Raw genomic sequence first — 21173 nt, forward strand, 5'->3', positions numbered from 1 at the left:
CCTCCCCCCAAAAAAAGAACTAAGGTCCCTTGCTTATTTCTGTAGGATTTATTCACAGGTCTGCTGTGATAATCCTTTTGAAACAGACCAATTACCACCTTCCACACAGGTGCTAATTTCTTCATTTCAGAAAGATTATTATTTCCTCTTCCACCTTTGTTCTGTTTGAACAGAGAAGGAAGATAAAAGCTACCACACAGCACTGCTTTACGAAAGGAAGATTATCTGGTCTGCTCCTCTTCTAGACTTCAGTCCTCACAGCAGAGCTTTTCCAAAGGGGGAACTCCGATAAAATAAAATAAAATAAAATAAAATAAAATAAAATAAAATAAAATAAAATAAAATAAAATCCCGTGCCTAATGAAAATTACTTAGTGCAGATCTCCTGAGCCTTCCTGTCACCACATAGACTGCCATCCCCCTAGGATCAGATGGTGATGATATCTGCTCTCACCATCCATTAAGGAACAAAATATCCAAAGGAAAAGTGACTGCCCTGGCTACTTTTTCTGGCACACTTCCAAGCCTGCAGCTCAGCCTTTGGATATTATTTCTCTCAGGAAACGAGATGTCACAGAATCATCATTGTTATAGACGCCCAGCCTTCCAGTTTAATCAGCCTTGTGGTACATACCGCATGGGATTCCCTTGAATTTGAATTGATCTAGAAGAAGAATTACCTTGGGACTGCCATTTTTTTTTTTTTTTTTAAACATGATTATTCTGTTATCACAGAAAACAACAGCAAAAGATAAACCAAGTCTTGCCCTTGCCAGCTAACATTCTCGGACAGGAAGCCACTTACTGTCATTCATCACACTGGTAATCGTATTTACAATAGCTAATTAACCTCTTACTTGGGTTTTGGGATCAAATATTACAGGTTCTGTTAATGGACCCTGAATTCTTGGCCATTTGACTACTTGCCCAAATCTCTGGCCTTGACTGGGCCTCCCTGTTTTACATACTGCTTTCCATACTGATGTCCCATTTGAAGTTATCGAGTGGTGACAGATACAGGGGAAAATTAAACTCACTGCCCTACACCTCCATCTTGCCTAGCGAGCATTAACCCAAGTGTAATCGCCTTGACGGGGGACTGCTGGTGGAAAGGTAGGGTTATTTCTGTCTTGCTGGTGCCTTGGGTACGCAGGAACATGGCAGCCTCACTTTAAAATGTTACTGATGTGCTGCTTTGACGTGGCAGTCATCACCATGCAGGCACTGCTTAGGCACACCGCTGAACACCGGCTTTTGCATTATATTCCTATGAAAAGGACAGGCGAGAAGTCTGACAACAGGAGAGCAGCGTCCAGAAAGTCTTGACAAGGCAGTCTTGGTTAACAAAACCCATCTCAGTACAGCCAGAGGGACAGCCTTTTAACTGGGGAAACAGACTGAAAACCAAGAGGACTACATTCTGCAAAACAGCAGCTTCCACCAACTTTATGCTTTATTCTGGAAAAGGCTTGAAAGTGAACTACATATTGAATACTGCAGTACAAGGCCTTCAACCCAGAGAGCCTTTCCAGGCACCCTTTCGGTGCACGTAGCATGGCTTTTTGGTGCATAGGGACAGCAGCCAGATGATTTGCCTTCCACAGATGGCACTGGAAGGCTGGCAGTGGGACACTGAATGTCACTCCACCACCCATGTTTGTAAAGGTAGTTGACACAGCGGATAAAATGCTCACAGAAATGGCTGAAGGGAATGTTTGACTGTGAGAGAGTGCAGAAGCACCATCAGTTCAGTTCATCAGGAAGAAGGTGAGAGGGTCCTTGAGCATGACACGCGAATACCTGCTTGGGGAGAAAACAGTGGGTGCTGAAACGCTCCCTAGTCTAGCAGAGTCACACTAAGTTTGCACAGCTGAGAAACTAAGGGCAGAGAAACGCAACCAAATATAAGTAAAGTGAGATTTAACTCTGTGGGTGATGAGCTACTGATTGCACTAATAGAGTTTTGGGTGTAACAGTTCTCAACCTCATAGAAAAACAGGCTTCTCTTTTCCAAGAGGCCCTAAAAAAAGTATGCATCCAAGTCCTACTGATAAGAAATCCCCTTCAGTTCCTTTTAAAGCCCAGCCTGGAATATTTTACATATTTGTTAGCTGATACTGCTGCAATTTGCTTGAAACAAGGGCCCTCCTGTGCCACTGAACACAGTCTAAAATTGCAGGTACCAAGTTCATTCTTGTTACCTTTCAAGCACTATTTCCTAATAAAAAGTGCTTTCTGAAGTATTTCTTGAGAAAGACAAGAAGTCCAACTGGGAATAGCAGAGAAATACACATTAGAGTTTCTAAAAGCAAAAGCAAAGCTATTTGTTTTGTTTAGGTTTCTATGGCTAAAGCTTATCAAAAGCCTCTAAAGCTATCCTATCTTGGCTTTTTAAATGTAACGGCCAAAGCACAGCTTGAGATCCAAATGCAATCCAAATATTTGAACTATTTATTTGTCTGTCCTCCAACTATATCTCTTCAGTCTCAAGCTTGCACCCCCCTCCTTGCAACAGTAAGTTGCATCCAGTCCTGTATGTTCAGCGCAGATTTGATCAGCTTCATGAGGACTAATCACAGGTATAAAGATTATTCCTGTGAGAAATACAAGACTGAAGCCTTAGCCAAGGATATTAAAGCCTATGGAAATTAATGATTTCATCAGGTAAGAGACTATTTCTCTAGTGCTGTGTAAATACCTTGATTTTAGTGTTTGGTCTGCTGCTCATTAGCTAAACCAACAAGGAATTACCAAGAATCCCTCAGGAACACTTGTACATAGACACGCATCGTTCTGCACATCCAGTTCTGGTGTTTATAAAACCTATGTAAATGCATGCACAAACAGGGGAACAATAAAAACTTTGACTGCCTGACATGAATGTTCCATTAAGCACGCTGTCCTTTCCATCAAACATAGTGTCTCTGAACATTACAGGTGAAAGGTAAATATAGTGTTGGGATAACATTCCCAAGATAGTTGTACAGTGGTATCACGACTGGGACAATAACCAAAAGATGTGGGAAGGAAGAAAATCCAAGCTGGTTGCTTTCATACTTTCTGAACTTTTATCTTTCGGAGGGGAAGCAGGTGAAAAAGATAACATAAAAAGGGAACACTGTTTAAATGCTTTTTGTTGTTGTTGGTTTTTTTTTTTTAAAATCATGGATTGAAATATTACTTTTTTTAAACAGTACTGTTTGTTACCCTTTTTGCAAAGTAACTTAAGTATCTGGACAATTAAAAAAGATAACTGTATCCCCATTATAAAATCTGAACTTGTTAGACTGTGAAGAAAACCTACCTGTGCTGTAAAACCGTATATACCATCTGCCACATCTGCAACATATGCCTGCATGTCACCAGAGCCTCCTCAGGTCCTTTATGTATCCATTCCAGTTTTACTTTGGTGAAGAGTAAGCTGCAAGATGAAAAAGAACAACTTCTGCGTTATTGGCACCTCAAATGTGGAGAATCAGTATCACTCTAGTGAGATCCTGGCAGCCAGCAATTTTACTTCCTTTGTACATCCAGCTACAAGAGAAAACATCGGAACACAAAACATTTCATTTGGCTCAACTTTGATTCCCCACAAGGAGATGAGAGGATTAACAATATTCCTCAGCTGCAGTCAAATTTACGTCACAAAGCTGGCAGGACAGTGTTAAAAGCAATGCATTACAAAGGTAACAAGGTGAAACATACAGTGAATCTCATTTTATTGTGGACAGCATTAAAAACAAAATAAAAAGGAATTGCCATAATACATAACCCAGATTGCTTCTTTACTCTGGCATCCTCCTATAGCAATGGCTTATATAATGAATTTCAGGCAAAACGTGAGAAAAAAAAACACGCTTAACATACCCAGACAACTATGTAATGCCCAACAGGAAGGAAATATTTCCTCTTCACCCCAGCTGGCATCATCTTATGCCCTTACGCAAGACAGCTAATAGCCCTTGCACATTTTTTTCTAGGTAGTATAAGTTTAGCTACTATTCTTATAGCTAGAGACTATGTACTTGCACAGACTATGGGAGTTCAGCAGAATTAGGTCAAACTCAGGTTAGAAGACAGATTCAGTAATGACACAACCCCCCACTTGCTGCTAGTATGGCTTTTAACATCATCCTTCAAGAAACTTCTTTTACCTTTTTTAACTGCCAAGATCATTGAATTTATTTTTTATGTACTAAAATAAATTTACGTCTCTACTTTAAATGTTTTAACAAAGTCCAAGATCTATATATTTTGATTTTGCTCAATATGGTTAGCAATCCATCCACTAGGTGTACATATATTTACATACACACATACAACAGCTGAACATCAAAAATCTTAAAACCCAGTACTGCGAATGGGGGCTTGCAGACCCCTGGGGAAACCAAACAACTTCAGAAAGAGACAACAGCAGGTGCAATCTCTTGTAAGAGAAGACTTTGCAGCTGAATAAGAGATCCTTCACTTGCAATAATTAGAAATCTGCAGCCAAGTCTCTGTGATGCTTAACTACGCTTGTGTGCTAAAATAGCAGTCCCATTCTGCATGAATAAATCTTATTTTTTCAGGGGAAAAAAAAATCACCAAAACATAACCCAATTGTGTTATCTGCTACAGCAAAGTCTGCTTGTGGACACTGCTGCGGTTTGACCACACAGCTCAGGCTATCAACTAAATTCCCCAGGTACAAACTTAGGCTAGGAAAGGAAGACCAATATTCACAATCAAGGGAATTTCATTGTGTCCTTTACAATTTTACATCCCTACTCTATGTTTACCTTTGATTTTCTTGTTACTGACCTGAGCAAAACAAATGCTAATTAAAACATCCCATCTTCTTCGACTCCCTAAATGAAAGCAACTGCCCTCGTTATGATTCAGTTACTCACTTTGAGGCTAGATACACGAACAAATCAAAAATTTTGATGGGACAAAGAATGTTACAGTGGACACACTTAAGAAAACAAAAACGAAACAAAATTCCTAGGAGTGGTTAACAATGCGAACTGGCCACTGATGCATGCTGCTCTGTGTTTTAATACCAGAAAACATAAAATCACACACTTGAGAGCAAGGAATATGTATCACACGAGATGGATGGAAGGTTATACCCTGGAACAACACAGTTAAGACGTCAAGCAATCCTTAGCATCCTTATACAGAAGCACAATCAAGTTGGAGTTGGAAGATGTGGTTCCCAGCAACAACAAAATGCTTACTACAATCCAGTGCCTAGTTCTTGTCTTTAAAAGGAGACTAAAAATTGGATGAGGTTCAGAAAAAGGTTATCAACAGAGCACCAAAACATGCATTTCATCAATGAGCTAAAGAAGCTTGGTTGATTTAGTTTAACCAAGAAACAGAAAAGAAAATGTTTGCCCCAGTCTGCAAGCACTTGCACAGAGAACAGGTGTCTAATTGCAAGGGTTTGATCTAACAGAAAAGGTATTAGAAGATCCAAGGATTTGCTGGAAGCTGAAAGTAGTCAAATGAAGATTATAAGTAAATGCAAACATGCAACTATGAAAGCAAATAACTTCTGCAGCATCTACCTTGTGTACACAGTGAATTCTGTAATCTTTGAAGTCTTTACAGCAAGACAAGATAACTTCTGTAAAGCAATGCTATTGCACAAACAGAAGCTATGGGCTTGATGCACAGGCTTGTAAGAAAGATCCTTTGGACGGTGCTCTGTGGTGGGATGGGCCTGCATCATCACCCACTGTCCTTCTGGCAATTAATTTATGAAAAATATTCTACCAGTCCAAGAAACTACCACAACGAACAATCTATGCCATTTTAGATGTACAGAATATTTTCTAAACATCTGTAAGCCTTCAAGACTTTCCTAACCACTGTATGACATCAGCAGCAGCATAATGGTGGTGGTCAAGGAGCCTAGAGCCTAGAGAAGAAAATAATCATATTACATCCCTGAGTAACACCACACTCATGGATGATAAAGGATACCACTCTTAATATTAATGAAATATACGAAAACAGGAATGAAGACTCTGTTAACAGAACTACTATACAGGAGGGATACATTAACAGTGTTCCTCCTTCATTTCATATCTGTATGAATACAGATGGCTTAGTTACCCACAGGCAATTAAATCTACTGCACAGTATATTTAAAACATCACAGTTAAACATTATAAAGAAATATTGCATTCTTCTTTCCATCATTCTCAAGCTTACTGGTTACAGTGAGTACATACCAACTTCTTTGGATGAAGATGCAATGTTCTATCTCAAGAGAGAGAAAAACTAGTGAAACATAGGAAAAAAGCAAATCCCTCACAAAAACAAAGTCTCAGCAGAATATTATCAACAGTTGTAGGACACAGGAACACAAAGGTTAACAAAAAAAAAATCACATAACTTTAGCAACTATCTCTGCAGTGGAACACTACCACCAAGTCTTGGAGATGCCAAGCATGGTTAACTGCTGTGGTAATCTGCCTCTGGAATACTGCTGTTCATGTTATCGTGTAATAGTATAACAAAACCAAAAAGCAAACAGGAAGAACGTAAGCAGCAAAAGGAATCAAACTATATTGACAAGAGTAGCAAACAATGCAATTAAACATAATTGCATGCTGGAAATAAAATCAGTACATTAGGCTATACATGCTATATGCTGTTTGTATTTCGCAGCTTCTAGTAAGCTTTGCACCAGTAAAAACAAATAAGAATACAGGGAAACCACTGAAGTGAAGTAGGTGACACAGTATCACTCTTATCTCAAGCTTATCGTTTTATTACTGAGATAGTACTCCTGCTACAAATAATCTAATGGATATTGTGTCATATCAGTGTCTGCACAGAACTCTCAGGGGCATAAATAAAAAATTATGTATGCACAGATCTCACTTTATTGTATTTTCTTAATATCATTTTAGTGTACTTTTGTATGAAGCTTGTAATGTTAAGCAGAGCAGACTCTTAAAGAGATTCAACATATAAAAATAGCCCTGAGATTATCAATACAGTCATTGGTAATTCTGTTAGCCTCTGAAAATGAAAACAGAGTGATTTGGGCTAAAGCAAACATATAAATTACTGGTACATAAGCATAGGAAAAGAGAGCCAAAAACCTACAAATCATTCTTGTAATGTGTATCATTTCAGGCACAGGAACAATGGAAAATAACCAGTGCTTACTCTTGATACTGGACTCTAAGCTCCCTCTCAGAACAGGTTTTCTTTTATCACGTACGTGGACAGTATCAAAAGCCTCTGTTCCCTGCTGTAAGGTCAGGTTACTTGCCACAAGCAAGCATCCCGATCTATCACAGCAACATTAACTGTCAAATTAAAATCTGTATACAGTTGACTTTGCTGAGATAAATTCATTTGTTTGAAGCTCTGAAAATTCAAAATTAGGTTTCACCATTTCAGTAGTATAAATGACAGAAATATCACTGTAATATGCCATACATTGACAAAATTAGGGGCTGGAAAACTGGGAGGCCTAAGACAATTTTCAGTAGAAAGCAAGCTGTTTTGTTTGACTTCAGCAGGCATTCAACATCTGTCTTCATAAAGACCAATCTCAGCAGGTCTGAAGGTCTGGCCAAAAAGCTCCTACCTAGCCCTCCCAAGAACTTTTTAATGCTACATGGCTAAATGCTCAGCCTCTAAGGTCTCTTAATACTACCCACAAAGAAAACAGGCTGTTCTTGCTTATCTCTGAGAATTTAATTACTGAGATTTCATTTATTAATCATTGATTAATGATTAATAAACAGTTAATACTTATTAGCAGAAGGTTTCACATGTGCATACAGCATATTATCAATGGTTACAAGCGCATCTGTGGAAGAATTTGGGAGATGCTATGTTTAGTAATAACCTATTGACTTTCTGGAAGCTGTAAGAGTATATAAAGATTTATTAAGCAGTTAATTAAGAATTTTTAAAGCTGCTTTAAAATGGAATGTTTAGAATTAAATGTAGCCCTTTAGCCATACATTTTCACAGCATCACAATGGGATCTCTGTGCCCTACCATATGACAAGCAATAAATAATACTAACACTATAACAAACAACAACACATTCCACTGACTTCAAGTTCGAGAAACTAAATTAGGAATAATGAGTGTTATGTAGTCGTTTATCTACACATTTTGCCATTTACTGTCTGCTTTTAACCCTTCCAGTTCACCAGAGCTTGTCAGTTAATGAGGATAATGTCTAATTCATAATCAATGTCTTTGAGCTTTACCAGATCAGGGCTATCATTCCCAAAGTCTTTCCTTCCTGACCCAGATTTTGCCCTACCTGCACACAGAACTGCCTGCTGATTTTGGAATTTACATACCAAAGGACAAACAAACAAAATCCAGCTACCAAACACGGCCGTATGTCCCAATTCACGGACGTCACAATTATGGACGTTAGAACAAAGATACTGAACCTCTGCAACTAATATGTGTACTTGGTGTGTCTTTCACTAAATGACAGGATGCATGTGCGTGTTTGTTTGTGTGTGTTTACAGCCATTTGCCTGGAGAGAGAAACCAGAGTCCTAGTCAAGGCTCTGAGGACAGCAAAAGCAGTTTATCCAGTGACTGATTTATGGGGTGTTGGAGTAGCATGGCTTCGTGCAGGTGCTGCTGGGCAGCACAGTCCAGCTCACCCTCCCTACCTCTTAGTATTACACGTGACCCTTTACTATAAAGGAGCACAGATGAATATTTCACGCCAGCTCCAATGAAAAGCAGAGGAATGCCACGACCTGGATGGGCCGATGGCCCAAGGATGCTCCCTGGGGAACTGGGCAGCATGGATCCAAACTGCCAGTGCTCTGATCACTGAGCTCTTCAATTGGTTTCTTCCCCTCTAAGGTAGCAAATGCCAAAGGAGACTACAGGTGGATACAGGATATAGATTGATTCAACAGAACTAGGAAGAGAAGAGGATGGAGAAGACAAGAACGATCAAAGTTTTGTAATGCTTTTGATACATGGAGCTAGTAAATAGACTTATCACCCTGGAAAAGAGGCTGGGAGAAGAGATGACAGATTTATAAAGTCATGAATAGCCTGAAGAAAATCAGGAAATCAAAGCAGCCGGTCGTTTTAATGAAAGAAGTAAAGAATATCCAATAAAGCAATGAAGACCTGGATTTAAAGGGAGCAAATGAAGTGCATTTTCATACAAAGCAAAAGTAAAGTGCAAAACCCATTGCTACAGGATGTTCTGGGAGCAAACACATAAACAGGTTCAAAAAGGGATTATATAAATTCATGGATGACAGAGCCATCAGAGGCATTAAACACAGCCTAATGCAACCTCTGGCTCCGAAAGCCTCTATACCAGTCAACTGACAGATGCCGGGATGACATCGGAGGGGAAGGATCATCCTCCTGCCATGTTTCTACATGCTTTTCCCTGTGCATTCACCAGACACCCTGCTGAAGACAGACAAACCCCTAGTTTGATCAAGAATGGCCATTCTTACATATTGGGATGACATAAATAAAATTGCATCCTGCATTCTTTTTATAACCCAGATTGTCTGGTCTTGTTTTATCCGCCGGTACAAGACAACAGCGTATCTGGAACTGCAGTTTCTTCACAGTGAATTATCTGTTCAGTTTATCAGCTGCTGAACTTAGCTTCGGTGGTGAGTCACCTATACAAGCCAATTAGTTCAAGTATACTGTTTCACCATAATCATTATGGTTTCATTAACCTTCCCAAAGCACCTGCTAAAGCCCTTGTCACGTTATCAATAAGAAAAAATTGGCGAGATTGGTGAGCTGCTTTTAATCTCCCGCATTTCTGTTGATAACATCAACATCAAAGTTGCTGTCTTCTCAAATAACTGCTTCTTGCAGTCTCCTGACATTTAAGGGCACATTCTCTAGTTAAATTAATGCCAGCAACGCTGACTGCAACCTCCTTTTATAACTTCACGCAGTGCCATGTTATCTATCACTTTCCCTACAAAAATAAATTGATCATATTCTTTTACAGACATATAGTCATATAGTTTTTTTTTTTTTTTTTTTTTTTTTTATGGCTCCCTGCCCATCTACCCCCCAAAACGAACAGAAAAATAAAAACAAGAACAACAAGCTTCAGCACAGAAAAACAAGGAGGCTCAGAGCTGACATCGCCTTTAGAAGAATGTCCCATTCAGAGCCCAGGTCCTCCACAGCAGCAATTCAGTAAATGCTGTTCCATGAACCACAACTGCAACAGCACTGCACAGGATGAGCACAGCTTTCAGAGGCAGATTCTCACCTATTTACAAGTGTGCATGATGAAGATAGTTTTCATGATACAAGGCACCTAGCAGGTTACTGCACATAGGGTAGGAAGGAAACTGCATGGACACAAAGATCACTTCTCAAGGCAAACATGTCTGTGGCCAGTCCAGTAACCTCATGCACCTGTTTCGGCATTTGGCTCCTTGCTTGTGATGCAGAGGGTAAATATCATTCATCATTAATATTGCCCATCCATAAATGGCTACTGACACTTGGAAGGAGGTCTCGTAACTAATCCTCTTTATCCACTAAACCCAGGCAGGTTGTCACTTAAAGAAAATATAACAGCTAACTAATAGTCTGCTGAAAGAAAAAGCACACTGATTTGCTGGAAAAGAAAACACTGAAAGTCTCCTTTGTCTCCATCTTTCTTCAGAATTGAACTATATCTAGCCATACCCCCCAAAAATGAGACACAAAACCAGGTGATCAGCATTCTTTCTTTCATTTCATTTCAACTATATCATTCATTTTGAATTCTAGACTTGCATTTTTTGTTAAAAATGTAAGAATCAAGCTGGCTGTCAGCTGAGCTGACCAAAGCTCTAGCTTTTCTCTCATCTCTATGTTACATAGCACCCTTTAGGCGATACACCTGAAAGGATTTTTTTTAATTTTCCTTTTGCTCTGATGAGGAACCGGCAACAAAATGTTTTTCCGTCATCACCAGCGACATGCATTTCACTCCACATCCAGCCTGACTAAAGACAAAGATCATTTTCACAATTATGAATTTTACAGCAAGACCTGGAAAACCTAAAACGAAGGATATTTTCTCATTGTGGTTCTGAAAGCAAACTGCAAAAAGCCTGAATGAAAGCACCTGGCTCACTTAGCAGAATGGTCAACTGGTAAAAACCATGATGTTATCCTGCTCCCCACAGAACTTCTCAAAGGAAACTAAAGTGTCTGACTAAAAAGCACCCTTCAGAAGGACAGGTGATGTGAACACACAGGCAGAAACGGAGAACAAGGCCGCTGCTGAATCTCGATACAGTCAAGGGTACTGCTACATTAAAGAGAAATGCTAACTTTGCCACACGAAGGAGGAACACCAACCTTGCTCCCACCCCCCTGCAATTACGTTTGGACATCACAAACTCGCAGCTTGACAGAGCTCACTGAGATTACTTGGCCTGCCCCGGGCCATCAGGCCTCAACTGCTTGTTCTTTCCTTCGGCTTTCATTACCACTACGAGACACTGGAGGGAGGTTGCCATCATGCAGACACAGCTACGCTTTACTAAACGTTAACTGATTGTACAGCCAAATTACTACCTTCACACTGAATAGAAAAAGAAGTTAACACTCTTGCTATGCAGAGTGTTGACATTAACTTCTCCCCTCAGGACTGCACATTAGACTTTCCTTTGCAACACTTCATAAGATTTTAAATGGAGGTTTAATATGTGAGTGGGTTTTATTGAACTGTGTTTTCCCTGACAGGGTCCAACTACATGGAGTACTCCCCATTGCACTGGACACTGCATGAGGACCTGTGAAAATAGGGGACAGTTCTCAAGCATCCAAAGGCCAGGAGCTTAGAGGTCTCCCTCCTATTTAATTTCAATCATAAATTAGGTAAGAGTTCATTGCGTAGCTTCCTGAGCATGCCGGAGCCCTGGCACTTTAATTCAGGTGACTTTGTGGGGCTGTAACTCATGTGTGGGTGGAAATGGATGGACCTACGCAAAAAAGTGCAATTTCAGTACCACCTCAGGGGCATACTAGAAACCTTGGAGCACTGTATTGCATTCAGGGCTGGCAGTGGGGCCAGCATCACACAGCCTGGGCTGGGGACATGGGAGAGCCACGCTCTGTTTATTGCCAGAGCATGGCCTCTTGGCCAATCCTGGGCAAGTCACTTCAGCGCCCCGTGCTTCTCGCTGCAGAGCAGACAACGGGAATGACCTCTGCAAAGCACTGGAAGAGCTAGGTTCCTCATCATCACCTACCCCCGCATCTTTCACGTGTAATCTCTTAACACTGGTGCTCTCAACTTGAGGGTTATTTGCGGACTGGAAGACCAGCAGGTTGAGCCCCCCAGTAACTGACCTCACCTTTAAAACATTTCTCATCTCTTGGGCCTGATGCTTCAGAATTTCATCAGACATGCTCCTGGGTAAATCCAGCCCAGCCTGACTAAATGGAAATCAATTTGGAAAAGCAGAACTAAGAAATGACCATGTTGTCACAACCACTGGAATAACTCTCAATTTACAGAAACGGAAAAGGAAACCAGGCCTAGGGTCTCTAATTGCTGTGCTGAGATCCTGCCAGACAAGAAAAGAGCAGTTACAGGGCAAAGCTGAAGCACTCATTACACTGCCAGTACTTCCTATCCCCGAAGACTGCAGAACTGGATGCTTCACTCACTTCTAAACTGTTGTGTTTTTCAGAAAAGCTTCTAGGACATGCATTTTAGGCAGCTTGTAGAGGAAAGGATACCAGGACTCTCGCTATTAAAGTAGCATTCAACATCAACCTCCAAGTCACCTTAATCTGCAACCAAGTACGTGTATTTTGTCTGGGAAGGTAAGTCTGAATCCTGGGTCACATAGTTGAAATAGAGTGAAGTGCCTTCCAATTAACCTAGCATCAAGGTAATAAAAAGTGATAGCATGCACTTATTATAGTTGTATAAATTATGCAACAAAACACTGTAAAGCAGACCTCCCCCCGGATTAATAAGATGTTGCTACCCAACTTAACACACTAATGAATTCTTGCATGTTATTGATGCTTGGAGCTAACAGTGAAACTGCATCACACACCCACTGTATCAGTAAATGAGAGCCACACAAAATTTGGCTTTGCTATAAAAACAATAGGCTTAGTCTAAAAAAAGCTTTTGTTTTTTGAAATGCATTATACAGTGTTGTCAAACAGATCTCACTCTTTCTATCACCTTGTTTTGGGGTAATATGATTTACGCCACTTTGGCGCTGCTCCAGCAAAGCACTTACGGAAGACCTTCATCTTGAAGCACATGAATAGACCTGCTGAAATCAACAAGTCCGTTATTCCTCTCCTTGAAACGAAGCGTGTGCTTAAGAACCTTGGTAGATCGGGCTCTTTAGGAGGAGAAAGATTACGAGAGTCTCTCGCAGAGGACAGAGCACAAATGTGAGTAACGCTAGAAGGGCCGCAGTCTGTCTGCTGGTATTTCGAGCTCACCGTCTGTGTATCTCAGCAGAGGTGAAGATGGAAATCAATCTGCCAAAAGCAAATGAATTACACTACAGGATACTGGCTGTGAGGTGCACGTGGAAATGTTTCATCCAAAGTTCTGGCTGAGGCAACCCACCATATAGTTATGACAGTTCAGAGGCAGTGGTTTTTATGAGAAGAGCTTGTTCAGCGAGTTATGGAGGAGAAGGTTTTTGTGCTAGCCTGAAAAAAGACAAAGACGCTTAAAAGGTAAAAAGTTACAGAAGCGAAGCAAGCAGACAAAAGCTCCTTCACTTCAGAGAAAGCCCTGACAGAATCTAGAGCAACCCCGAGCTGTGGTAAGTAGACACAAAACTGCTGACTTCACCGAAGAAAATCCCAGAGAAAGAAATGGGTATTTTGCTACCAGTGGGAATCATATTTATCTGCGTCTGCAAAGCAAAGCCATGATGTAATTGCAGTCTGCGTTAGCACCAGTGCCAGCTGAACAAGAGCAGCAGGAAGACACAGGAGCGTGACCTTTAAGGCAGAGCTGGCAGTCGGCGTGCAGACCCAGGGCTGTCCTTCAGCAGCTCCATGTGCTGAAGATCGTGCTGCTGCACTTTCACTTGGTCCTTCACTGGCGAGATTCAGTTAAGCTGACAAACCTGTGCTTACCATTTGGTGCTACGCAGCACGCTGTCCTAAGAAAATGAGAAAACTGCATTTGTGGCAGCACTGGGCTGCTTTTTCACCACAGACTGTTTTTGCAGACACACTAAATTTAAGAATTACTTAAGTTCTTCTTCATCCCACACAGAGCTACAATTGCAGGGTCAGGTCTTGTAGCCCTTAATCTCTGTCAGGTTTGATACCACGCGGACTGGCTTTGGTGACGATGGCATTTTTCATCATCTTGTTACCTTTGCAGTACGGGTGTCCCACACATCAGCAGGCTGACCTAGTACCTCAAAATTACTGATCAAAATCAATACCTAACAGTGAATAGCTCTGCATGTTTCCAGTCATTCTGAAAGCAGTCACCATGATTTAAATACATGATGGGAACAGTCCAACTGACTGTATTTTTTTTTATTAAATAAATTCAGCCTCTTTAGTATATGTGCAGACACTCTGAGTTAAGTTATGAGTAAAGCCCTTTAAGCTTTTCAGTTTAACTTAAATATTCTTTGTTTTCTTGGCACAAATATAATTAAACATAAAACAGTACTTTAGATTTTCTTCCTAAAAAAATCCTGACTATACACACACCAACCCAAGGATGCTGCCCACTTACAGAATGCATTTCCCCAGCTTGTATCCTTCCCTACAACTTCAGTACAAGGTTTTCTTAGGAGAGAGCTGCGCACAGTCTTGCTGAACACAAACATTAGTTAAATCTTGCAGGCTGTATTGTAGAGGTGAAGCTTCCTTTCTCAGCTTTGCTGGAAACAGTAACTTCACTGTGGCACATATGACTTCAGCAGGTGCACATTAAACTGTACAAATAAGCTGAGTCACTGCTCATGAGTAACAAAGAAATACCAGTATTGTCTCCTAACCTGTCAGAAATAGCTAACAAATTGCAGTAAGAACTGCCAACAAAAAACTAAAAACCTCAAGAGAAAGGTGAGAAACATATCCAGGGTTTAAAAAAAAAAAAAAAGAAAAAAGAAAAGAGAATCCATGGAAGATTTAGCCTAAAATCAGACTAATGGATTATTTTCCTGTTATACCTTTTCTCTTCCCAATGTGATGGGTCTTCCAGATGTGTTGAGAAAAGATGACACAATATTACAGACCCCAAGAACTGCATGTATGATCAAGAATATCCTTTGGGAAAACAGGCATAGTTACCACATTTTAAATGTTCACAAATAGCAATATTTGGCCTTCTTACAGTAATAGCCTGAAAACACTCCTAAGACTGTAAATACAATTTATATACTAGATTACTTTTTAACACTCAAGCCCCATCTCATTGATACAGTACAGTCCAGGTGACAGGATTAGTGGTTTGGAATTTATTTTTGGATTCGTCACCCACAGATTACTGGGAGGTTTTGTTTTTTTTGGAGAAATGGTCCAGCACTTAGCAACCACTGACCTTTATATATTTTTAACACCACAGTGCTTTACAGACCTGAGCTCTGTTCCAAAATTTAGAGCAAACAGCTGCAATGAAGCAGGTACAAGGAACCAAACATTCAGGGCCAGACAGTCGGCTGAAGGGAATCAGCTCTGTTCAGCTGAAATGAATGCGTTTTCAACTTTCTAAACTAGCTGGGGATCGGGCACTCAAGTTTCAAGTCAGAAAAGCTCAGGCAGGCTGTCTTCAGCTCCCTAAAAACAACCATGCATCAGATAAACCCAGAAGTAAAATATAGAGTCATTGCAATTTGATCAGTTTGTACCAGCTGACTTCCTCCTTTATCCCTTTAAATAAACCATAGATTTTCAGAATTCTAGCCTGCAAATTAAAAAAAGAAACAAGCTGCTTGAAAGATTCCCAGTGACTCACAAAAAAAAAAAAAAAAAAAAAGAAATGTTCAGTTCCTCCATGAGGATACTGCAACTGAAAAAGACGAAATGAACAGAAGCAGAGACGAATAGCAAGCCCCAGCCTTTCATACGGAAAAAGCTTTCTACTTTCCCTTTCTCTTTGTGCAGAGAAACCCTGTGTGGAAATGCCTGGCTCGTTCTGTGGGGCTGCGATGCTGATTGGCGAAGCAGCCCTGCAGCAGATCTGCAAGGTGCCTGGGGTCAGACGCTGCATCTCCAAACGTCATCCAAGAAGGGGGACAGAAAGAGGCTGGACTGAGCTCCTTTGCACTCGGCTCCCGCTGACGAGACATAATGAAATCCCCACATTTATTCTGTTTCATGTACCCTGGTAATTCAGTACAGAGCTGTCTGCAGAATAAGAGAACAGAGCACACTGGGATAAGTCAGAAGCGTGTATTTATAATCTCTGCCTTCTGATAAGTTAGCAGCATGTACCAGTGTTTCCTCGAAATAAGTCTGAAGGGGAGGAACAGATGTCAACCTGAAAGTATAATAGCATCATAACTCCTGTATTTTACCATTAGGCATAAAAAATGCTTTGCATTTGTGTATGCCTCTACTTTCCCTCTTAAATGAGGCCGTCATACAAGCCAGCTGTAATCCACAGTACACAATTTAATTTCTACTTCCTTTCCTTTCTAAACCAATACATCCCAAACTTGGGCACAATGTTCATCTCTGCTCCCTCCGCACTGAAAGCATTGTACTTGCGTTATTATGCCCACACTCTTCCTGAAGTGTGTTGCTGAAAGAATACCCAAAGTTACAGTGCAGAACTCCTTATTCACTCCAGTGCAACTGAAAGCACTCAGGCTCTCACTGACCTGATTGGCAGCTTTGCCTCAGGAAGGCTTAACAGAGCCTGTCATTATGTACGTGATATATCCTACCATAATTAACTTCCTCAGGGAATGACATCCAGAGGAACTGCAGTTCAAATATACTGCATGCACCTGAAATTTGACATTTTGCATTAGATTTCTAGCACCAAGATGCATCCATGCAGGATGTGACACTTTCATTTTTCTTGACTGTAGCTAAATGCCAGTAACTAAATCCTGTCGTAAAGAGAAAGTCTTGTTGAAACATACAAATAAAAAACAGCGTTCTTTGTTCTTGAACAGATCTGATTTAATTCATTAGAAATCCAGAAGGTGTTTAAAATTACTGTGTGCCATTTAAAATAAGATGAAGTAATAGTTTCCTTCAGCCTCTGTGGAAAAGATTCAGAGATGTAATGCTTTTTCAAATAATTACCCTGTTCATCAAGCCTCAGTACAAGATGACTCCAAGCAGAAGAGAAATGGAGAGGTCAGCTACGAGAACCTCAGTAGCTACATGTACCAAACTGAATGGTGATGAGAGCACTTTGCAGGCATTTGTCAAGTCACTGGGCTAAATTAGGCTAAATTTAGAGCTGCATGTGAAAGTATCAAGTCCATCTACCACATAAAAGGGTCTTGGGGGTGGTGGTGGGTAGGGCTGGTGACTGGGTGAGGCAGCTCCCCAAACCGGCAGCACTGAATTAGTGCTCTTGTGTGTCCTGTGGTTCTGACTCAGCCACAACCTGTTCTGTGAGACTGTCCAGGGAAACGAGCTAGAAGAGGAGGGGAAGTCAGGGGGTGACACAGAGCTGGCACAGCCTACTGCTATCCTGCCTCAGGAGGCACGTAAGAGCATGTCACTTGTGCAGTTCCAGGACAGCACAACTATATCCTTGCTCAGGATAACTACAGCATTCGCTACCCGGTGCTCAACGAAGTCCTGTGTCAGCTTGCACAAAAGATTCTCCTGAGCAGAATCAGTAGCATAAATCCCAACGTGCTAACTGTATAGTATTGTGAATTAAGTCATTGAGATCAAGTCCTGTACAGAGTATTCAGAAGAACAGTCAATAAATTTCTTGGGCATCTTTTCCTGGAGGCCCTGCAGAAATTAATAAAAGCACAGACACATGAACTTCAGGGCACTTTTAGCATGAATGAGACACAGAATGAATGAATTCAGAGAAACATCAGCTCTGTTGGAAGCTGGCAGGTTCCTTAATGCATCAGATTTGTGATTGCTTATAGCATGACTGAGTTTTTTCCTGTGTGTTTTTCTCCCACTTTGTTCCTTACATATAATAAAGTTCTACAGTAGCTGCATTTGACAGATCTGATATAGACACAGGCCTTCCCATTAATTTTTCCTCAGTCTGCTTCTGCTCTCGCTCTCTGCCAAGCTCACAGCTTTGTTTGTCAGGTCTCTCCACATATAAACTTATTTTTCAGGTAATACCTGCCATTCAGTCTTACTGCAGGGTTTTTAGTGATTCCAGTTACCCTAAAGCTTCTCTGCTGAAAATTGTAAATAATGTAATGCACTTAATTCACTCAAATCTGGTGAAGTCTGCTTCAGTAAACCTTGCAGATCCATGTATTTCAGACTGCCATCTGTTCTGAGCATGGTTTGCTGTTTCCAATGGATACAAATTCTGATCTTTATATTCAGGATTACAGCCAACGGTCAACTGAAGCCTCAAGTACAAAAATATCACCTTTGCAAAGCCACTGCATGGCAACAATCATAGCACATAAATATCCAAGCCCATAAAAGCTATCATCTAGACACTACTTAAGTTGTAAAACTTAATCTACTTGGTTTGCTTCGTAATGCAGTTATGTAGAAGTTATCCCAGCAAAGACTACCCTGGGAAATGGATTAAACCACTGAAACATTTCTCCAAGCTGTGGGTTCTCCCTTGTTAAATTAGCTCATTGCACTGACGGGGCTGCCTGGCATGGCTTGGTACAGCTCTGCACCACTGTGAAACACTGCCCCGACTTCAGTTACCGTGCTTCACTGCCGCTGTGGCAGCACCTGCAGCAGCAGACAGAAGAGGTTTTGTTCAGACGTACTAACTCCTCCCCCTCTAAGCTGAATAACTGCAAAATTCCCCTGTCTAACTGAAAAAAACACAGCCAGGGCACTGGACTCATCCCTCCCGCTCCTCTCCCACGGGCTGCCATGCCTCAGGACACATCCATGTGACAAATTTTTCTTTTGATGCCATAAATAAAAGTTGAACTGCAATTTACTTTGCCAGATGAGTCATTCTGTGGTTTATTACTGCTGCTCAGGAAGAAGGTCTAAATTAGAGGAGTGAAAGAAATACTATCACCACTCTATGTTGCGTCTCCATTTGGGTCCTCAGCCACTTTTTCTGATGTTTTAGTTTGCAGACATGTCCCAAAGCACCTAAGACTACTTTTTAATCAGCATGGTGGGCTGGGAGGAGGAAGAGACAACCTTAGAAGCCACGATTGCAGCTTTGTATGCAAGGGACTGACCTACTGCTGGCTGCTGCATCACAGTCTGTTTTCAACATTACTGGGATCCTGCAGGGAATTGTGATCTACAGTTTTAGGAGATCTTGTTCCAGAGAATCCAGGGGATGAACCTGCCCAATTCACAAGTATTAACTTGTGGACCACACATCAAGAGCACAGTTCTGCAGGAAACACCACAGAGAAAATGCTGTACTCTTACAGCTGCTACAGAACAACACAAGGTTAAATACTCTTGGGAAAACAACACAAGCTGATACGATGTAAAATGAAGCCTGAAACTTACTGCCTGCATTAACTCATCCTATTATTAATTTACTGAAACAGAGAGAAAGGCGAAAGTTCAGGTTATCATTAATAATCCCAACCAGAACAGTGCAGCAAAGATGGAAAGCCCAGCCAGTTCTACTAATTTTAGAAGGTTTCTATTTTAGGATTTAGTGCTGTAGCTGATTTAGGGGGAGTAGAAAAAACATAAAAATCCAGCCATTAAACGAAAGAGATGGATCCAGTAATATCTGGCCAGCTTTTCTTAATACATTGAACTAAATTGCTTTTATTTGGGTGTTTAAGATTATGTTTGTCCCCTTAGGATTCATCCTTTTTAATACCTACCCCATCCCTTGTTAGGTCCATTAATTCATTTTAAACCCCAAGTTTTAATTAACTGAAGATATTAAAGAGCTTAAGTCACATTTTTACGTGAACACAGGTGTTAAATCTTACAATACGGTAAAACTTCAGCTCTGGCCTTTATGTTCTGCCTCTCTACAACTATCTCACCAACTTCAATGGGCACATTCTTCCTTACTTCCCACCTTAACCTGATGTGTGCTGTTGTTATTCCCTTATAAACTGCTGTTCTGCTCTGCCTCAGTCACAGCAGCATTTAACGGGTGGATAAAGTGATTACAAAACGTATGATGCATCACAGGGATGCTGGGAAGTTCAAAGAGAACATCACTGCAAGGAGACTGGGTCTGGGGCTGATACGGTTTATTATGGTAATGTACCATCTAGGAAACATGCTTTTGCAAAAGAACAGCTGTTTCCTTCCTGTCTACTGGTAGACAAACTGCATCTTACTACCCAGAAAAGGTGCATCAGCAGATTTTCTGATTTGCAGGATCAGCCTCAGAAAACCATATAAACGCTTCAGAAAGATTTTCTACCTTCTCACAAATCCAAGTAACAGATTGTGCTTTTCTTCACCTCTTTCCCTTCTGTTTTCCTCACCTCCATTTGCTTGTCTGGTGCTTTAAATACTCTGCCACTGAATGACCAGAGGATTATTTGGAGCAAGAAGCCGTGGCTTGAAGGAGGAAATACATGGGAAAATCCACTCCAGCATTAATAATGTATTTAGTTTTATTGGAGGGTCATACACTGAATGTGTCTCTTACCTGTTTGAATAGAAAATTTCTGAACTTCAGTAAAGACAACTATTCACAGACAAGATAGCAAAGGGTCAGTGATCTCCTTAATAAACCAAAAAAAACGTTAGTTTTAAGTTGGGATAAGGATGCTTGCACACAGACTGTCCAAATACTGCTACAGCTTTGAGGCAGCAGGGCCAGAGCCCAGTGCTGTGATTTCAGCTTGCTTCAGCAAATGCCATTCTTACTCTAAAAATGTCCGCCTGCTCCTCATATAACACTGGCTTGGCAATAGAAAAGCTTTCAACCCAAGTTTTATGAGACCTTTTTATTTATGGAATAATAATTGTTCTGCCATTATATAACCTGGCTGTCACTTTTTGGCTATGATTTCTGAAAAAAAAAACTAGAAACAAACTACAGGAGGTCTGATACCCTGGCTTGCAAGGGAGGACAATATCTCCAG

At 40.8% G+C, this 21173-nt stretch overlaps 1 protein-coding gene across 6 annotated transcripts in view; it reads right to left on the reverse strand.

Moving 5' to 3' along the window:
* TTC7A (tetratricopeptide repeat domain 7A) overlaps positions 1 to 21173 on the reverse strand; it is a 172138-nt gene that overhangs the window by 54779 nt on the left and 96186 nt on the right. For all 6 annotated transcript variants that reach the window (XM_040554290.1, XM_040554291.1, XM_040554293.1 and 3 more), the window contains one exon: positions 3305 to 3421. In XM_040554290.1, coding sequence (XP_040410224.1) covers positions 3305 to 3421 — 117 coding nt within the window. The remainder of the gene's footprint in view (positions 1 to 3304; positions 3422 to 21173) is intronic.

This window comes from Cygnus olor, chromosome 3 (assembly GCF_009769625.2).
Source record: "Cygnus olor isolate bCygOlo1 chromosome 3, bCygOlo1.pri.v2, whole genome shotgun sequence".
In the NCBI taxonomy this organism is placed as follows: domain Eukaryota; kingdom Metazoa; phylum Chordata; class Aves; order Anseriformes; family Anatidae; genus Cygnus; species Cygnus olor.